Source organism: Halyomorpha halys, unplaced genomic scaffold (genome assembly GCF_000696795.3).
Source record: "Halyomorpha halys isolate HHAL.00 unplaced genomic scaffold, Hhal_1.1 Scaffold1462.1, whole genome shotgun sequence".
NCBI classification, from domain to species: Eukaryota; Metazoa; Arthropoda; class Insecta; order Hemiptera; family Pentatomidae; genus Halyomorpha; species Halyomorpha halys.
Genome location: NW_027107297.1, coordinates 355,794 through 362,319, shown reverse-complemented (window position 1 = coordinate 362,319; position 6,526 = coordinate 355,794). Strand labels below are relative to the sequence as shown.

The 6,526-nt window shown below is 29.5% G+C and overlaps 2 protein-coding genes across 2 annotated transcripts in view; one reads left to right on the top strand and one right to left on the bottom strand.

Annotated features, from left to right (window-relative positions):
• barc (RRM1_TatSF1_like and RRM2_TatSF1_like domain-containing protein barc) overlaps positions 1-6,526 on the top strand; it is a 140,274-nt gene that overhangs the window by 3,547 nt on the left and 130,201 nt on the right. The window contains exon 5 of the mRNA XM_014434924.3: positions 1,938-2,143. Within this exon, the coding sequence (XP_014290410.1) occupies positions 1,938-2,143 (206 nt within the window). The remainder of the gene's footprint in view (positions 1-1,937; positions 2,144-6,526) is intronic.
• The window catches only part of LOC106689765 (lithostathine-1), a 68,525-nt gene continuing 64,953 nt past the window's right edge, over positions 2,955-6,526 (bottom strand). Inside the window, exons 2-4 of the mRNA XM_014434925.3 lie at positions 5,998-6,195; positions 5,640-5,802; positions 2,955-3,550 (exon numbers count right to left, since the gene is read on the bottom strand). Coding sequence (XP_014290411.1) covers positions 3,379-3,550; positions 5,640-5,802; positions 5,998-6,195 — 533 coding nt within the window. The 3' untranslated portion in view covers positions 2,955-3,378. The remainder of the gene's footprint in view (positions 3,551-5,639; positions 5,803-5,997; positions 6,196-6,526) is intronic.

Here is a 6,526-nt window from a genome sequence, read left to right as displayed (position 1 = left end):
TATATGATAGTTTTCATTTGTATAATTACATGTTTGTAAATAGAATCTTTAAAAAACTAAAAAAACACTAGAGCCCCCAGGATCAGACAGCATAGCTGCAGGACTGTCGAAGGCTGAGGACAATATGTTACTCAGAGTTATTCCTGACCTGCAAAGGATTGGGATAACCAAGAATATTCTTGAAGAATGGTATCATTCCCCTCCATAAAAAAAGAGATAATATGAATTGCAATAATTATCGTGGGATAACTCTTCTTAGCTGCACATATAAGGTACTTTCTAATATCATATATTAGAAGCTGCTTCTTTATGCAGAGAGAGAGAGAGACATTGAGATAGGAATATCAACAGACCAAATCTTTACTTTGAGGACCCTGCTTGAAAGAACACGGAAATACAACACCCATCACTTCTTCATAAACTTTAGTGATACCAGTCAATGGAAGAAATGAATATTCCTCTTCAATTGATCTATCTTATAGAGCTATTCATGATAGGAATGGGTCAAGTTAGAATATAGGTAGAGCTGTCGGAAACATTCATGACCACAAGGACCCGTCATGACACCTGCGACAAGGAGCTGGCTTATCATGCCTTCTGTTAACCTACCACTAGAAAAGGAAATAAGTTACTCTGGTGTGCAAAGAAATGATACGATTGTCAATTAAAGTCAGTTAAGTCAATTAAAAATATAGCCTATGCTGATGATAGAGATATTGTAGTCAGATCATAGAGGGTCTTGGAAAGGGGCTATCTAGTAATAGAGGCAGCAGGGCATAACATGATCTTTGAATCAACCAGGCAAAGACCAAACGTATGCTTGCTGACCCTCAAGGCCACCACCACCCACTGTTACATTTAGAGGTTACATATTTGAAAGTGTTAATACATTTGTGTATCTAAGGTCTCTAGTTTGTGTGGACTATGAGTCGAGCTCAGAGGTATAGATACGGATTACCGCAGCAAATAGGTGTTATTTTGGTCTGGCAAAAATACTGAGAAACCATTTGCTGTTGAGAAACACAAAAATTTCTCTGTATAAAACAAGGCTGAGGCACAGTGCAGAACTTTACCAAATCTACCAAGAACTGGATGTGAAACAATATATAAGATTCAAAACTGCTGTGGGCTGTCTTGCTTTGTTATGGGCTACATGTCACAAGAATGGGGAGTGGCTCCCTCACTAAGGAATTATTGTTTGGGTATGTAGATGAAAAAGGAAAAGAGGATGGACACATCTGAGATGTGCCATGGGGTTGAAGCTGATGCACAGGAGTGTCTGGAAACAAGAGCTTGACAGACCCTTACACTAAACAGAAATGGAAGGGATGTCTTGATGCGACGGAGACTTATTTGATGATGATGAAATAAGAACTTTTGATAAATTTATTGGAAACCTATAACCATGGCACTCATGTTTTTAAAAATATTTTAGTAGGTATTGATTTTTATCTGAAAAATTAGGTTCAGTAATCCCTTTACTGATCTCATTTTTAAGATGATGTTGATTGTTTTGTTTTTATCTGTTATTGAATTTTCATATTTTATATTCATGTACCGCTTTAATAGCTTTCATTCATATTGGTTGATATTTAAATATTTTACTTTGGTTAACAATTTTCTAAATGAAATGTTTTAGATAAATCTTATAAAAATTTCACAGATCAAAAAGAAATGTTATATGCCTACTTATCCTTGGGTTGATTGTTCATAAGTATTATCTGATAGATTTTTTCTTAAAAACAAAATTAATTCCTTTTTCTGTTGTTTTATGAAAAAGTTTTAGCAACTTTTTTTTAAATTTGTCTGTTTACATTAGCATACATTTAGTATAAGTTGTGTAGGTTTCCTTATTTAAATCCTTACATTCCATAATAAACTTTGAATAAAAGAGTATCTTGACATCTTTTGATAATTTGAATTTATTTTTCTTACAGCTTGGTTTGATGTCTCTGATGAAACTAACAATAAAGTTTATGTTAGCAACTTACCGTTAGACATTACTGAAACAGAGTTTGTTGATGTAATGCAAAAATGTGGCCTTGTAATGAAAGATCCAGATTCTGGGAAGATGAAGGTGAAGCTGTATACAGAAAAGGGCTCTGATGTTCTGAAAGGTGATGCTCTTTGTACTTACATTAAGGTAAGTGAGTTATTTATTTGTGTGCTCTACATGGTGAAGAATTGAAGTACCATTAAAAAAAAGAAAATATGTATGTTCTTGTTATAATTCGTGAAATAAATAAATGTTTTTATATGCTCATGGTGTTGCTCTTATTGTCTTTATAAAAGAGGAAAATAAGAACTTGTATTTAGCCTTATGAACTATATTAAAACTTTCAAAATAAACGGCTAACATATAATTCTAAAAAAAAAAAAAAAAAAATGGTTTTTATATTCTTATAATAAAATAACTTCTGTTTTCAAGAATTAAAAGTTAAAATTTTTATTTTAAAAGTCTACGGATTAAATATGATTTGAAGCATTTTATCTTCTATGAATTTTTAAATTTTAAAACTTTTTGTTAAAATAAATTTTAACATATTTGGATTGGTATATAAGAAGAATTCTGGTACCATGTAGTTCTTCAATATCATATGCTTGTATATATTTTTACTTTATTACATTTTTTTGTAAGAGAGAAAATGAAATGGCTGGTTCAATTTCTTCTTACTAAAAATTATGCTGGCTATTGCTGTCTTGAATAGATTTTATAATCCTGAATAATAATATGTTTATAATTAATTATTTCTTTAGTTTTTAACTTGATTGTTAACTTATTTGAGGTATCTCAGATTATACTTATTGTTCTTTGAATTTAATTTTATTTGATTGAGTTTATTGGGTGGATTAGTATTGTTATACAGAAACTGATGATGGAGGATGAAATTAAGGAAAAACATAAATCAAAGGCTTTTTTTAAGGTGTGAAAAATATTATTCAAGAATTATTTTAAATTAGGTTGTTCTGAAAAATAATTAAGTACTTTGGTTTGACAAGGAAAGTACTTACCTTAAGTAGTATAATTAAATAAATAATAATAAATTTTTTTCTTATTATTTAAAGATTACTTTCATATACTTGACAAACAATTCGTTTTTTTTTCAATTTATTTGTATGCATTGCTATAAGTTAGTCTTAGCTTAATTAACAATTTTACATGGCTACTTAAAATATAATTTATAACATTAGTTTTGTTTGTAAACTTGAATAGTTACAAAATAATACTTTTTTGTATTGAGTAGATAAATAAATTAACATAACTACTTTAAAAACAATATTTTGTGATTAGTAATTTACTTGACTACTTGGCAAATGTAAAAAAATATAAATAATTATTTTGTACTTAAACATTTTTTTAAACAGAAAATATTGAATTTAATTTAATTGGTTCGACAGTGCTGATTGATATTTTTTTCGATGACTGATTCTTCTATTCTTTCCTCCTTTTAAATGTTTTCTTTTAATACTTTCGTTCACTCCTCCTAAAATTTGAATCGGAATTTCACAGATATATTTTTTTGTTGCTAGGCAGCTCCGTGTACTCCACCTGAAAAGTATTCCTGTTACTAGAAATATGCTCCATTTCATTCTTAAATACACTTGACACTACCTACATTCTATACCCTACACATCCTTCTTTTAAAGTATGGTGATTTCCTAAATTCTTGACATATTTATTAAGATGTCTTAATTCATCTCTTCCTTTTTTTTTTTTTTTTTTAATTTAAGGTATTTTTACATAGTAGACTTTTTTATTTTATGTTTTTGGTGGGAGGGACAAATTAATAAATATTCACAAAATTTTATCCAAAATATTGTCACAAATAAGTCTAACACTTGTAATCTTATGTTAGATGAAATTTGGGTTAGCCGTTGTAGCCGAGTGAGTTGAGGCATCACTTTTGCAACTTTCAAACTGCAGTTGCATCAGTCCTATCCCATCTAGGGCGGGCTGAATTTTATCTTGTAGTGTACTTTATCTTGTACACAAAGTAAAAACTTAACCCTCCCACCCTTGTTACATATAGGATAACCCCTCCCTTCCCCATGTGTCAGGTATGACTAGGTAGGGGTTAACAAAAAAGAAATGAAACTTGGTACCAGTGATCCTCTGCAACTAAACAGGAATACTGGTGAAGTAAATCAGCCCCAAAATCCTCTCCCTAGTTATAGTAGGCTAGTAGTTCATTTTATAAATATAATGAAATGTGGAACAGGAATTGTAATCAGATTATTTTTGGAATGTTACTAAAACAAAAGATTTATGACAAGGTCAGATAATAACTAAGGGGCGTAGTTTCATCAATTCAAGCATCATAGGGGCTGCAGGTTTACTATGCAGAATCTTGAAGTGATATATTTCATGTTTTGATGTCCTAATCTGTGGAATGTGTCTATAGATTGAAATACAGTATAATGAAGAAAGATTGTTGGGGTGATGGTCAAAAAAGGTATTTGTTATAAGCCAACATTTGGCCCCACCTCACAGTTCTTCTTAAGGGCTAATTAAGACAATATTCAAACATTATAATGTATGGTGGGACTATTACAATATACATAGTAAGTTATATTTAAAGATTCATATACTTATCAAAAATAACGAAGAAAATTAAAAGAGTAAATATTAAAAACAAATAGAATAATGAATAATGGAATAGAAAAAGTACCCCTGGAGTAATATTTAGAGGAAACTAATTAATAAAAGTAATAATAAACATGATACAAAAAAAAAGAAGAGTGAGAAAATAAATTAAGTGTAAGTAGGGTGCAATAAAAAATGAATGAAGAAAATAGTTAAACATTGGAAAATTCAGAAATTAATAAATAATACAAGAAGATAATAACCTTACTTGTGGAAATTAGTTGGAAACCAAAATTTGAATGTAGGGAGGGTGGTGGAGGATAATGGTTACAAGTGCCATTACATTTAAGTATGGTGCGTAGCATTTAAACAATCAGAAAAAAGGTGTTATAATAAGATTATAATTAGCTGATCAAAATGTAAAAATAAGAATTGAAGGAGATTAAGAAAGTTTTATAAAATTGAATAATAATGAATTATATAGACCTGAGGAAAAACATATTCAATCTTTAATATAAAATAACTAGGTAAGATTATAAATATGATATATATAGAAGAGAATATAACTGCAGTTAACAAATAGATAATAAAATTAACTGAGAGATCATACAATGAAGACAGATTATACAGTTTACAGAATGTGATATATTGTGGAAAAGAGCTACAAATTGTAAAATATAAATAAAAGTACAATAATATAATACATGATAAAAAAACAATAATAATAGTGAAGAAAATATATCAGATATGGATTAAAACTGGGAGGGTAGCCTATTTACCCCTGATGAAGCCCAGCTATTTTGGGCGAAATGTTGGTATATAAGATATAAAGTTTAATTTACATTATACCATTCACAACTGCATTCTATTCACCTGTTGATTTTATGATATATGTATAGTATTATAATTAAAAGAAAATTTTATGTTTATTTTCTTAATACCATTCAGTACATACCTTATTTGTTACACACAAAGATTTTTATGGCTATATAAAAATGTCAATTGATTTTTCTGCTAAAGTAAGTTCAATTATTTTTTTTGATGAAATATTTACCTGAAAAATATAGTTGGATTCATAATGGCACAACGCCACCTGTAGTTTTCATGTGGTCTTTTTTGAGAAAATCCTCGATACCTAAGTGCTTCTCCTCCTTTTGCCCATATCCATTTTTGGCTCCGGTCATCAAAGCTGCTTCCAATCCATCTTTCATTTTGGTCTGCAATACCATTATAGGTCTAGAAATATGGGATATAAATCAAGGTTTCTTAAACTTGTAATGTATATTCGTAAACTGAAAATTTGTAATACCCTTGTTATCCAAATGTATTGTTGCGCTAGTGGAAGATTAGGTTGTTTTTTTTTTAAGTCAGCATTAAGAGCAGAAGCTAGGAATTCTAAATAAAGTTCTTACCTTTTGATCTGTTTAGAAAATTTCTTAACTTTCTATCCTTCCAATTTTTATCCAATTTCGCTAGGTAGCCATGGTTTAGGTCATTACAAGCAAACTGAGAATCACGCCAGGGCAATTTGTCTTCACTCAAATAATAGCACCTGTTGCCGATTCTTCTGTATGGACTTTGACATTTATACCTCATTTTTATTGCTGTACCTGAAATCATAACTTGTTATGTTTATCTTTTGTGATAGTGCCTCTTACACCTTGAAACTTGGCCTTGATGGACCTTAAAATGTAATTTAAACTCTTATTTTATCATATGTAAATGTTTAAGGTAACCCATTTTATTAAAAATATGATATTAAAAATTTACTTCTGCTAGAATGAATTACTAGTGTTATCTCACAAAACTAATAAAATCATAAATGTAATTTTAATACTTGTAGAAATCATAAAAAATCAGTACAATAATCATTTTGTAGGACACCTATTTGATTGTTTCTTAGAGAATTCTTACAAGATGTCCAAAGAATGAAGTTTTAAT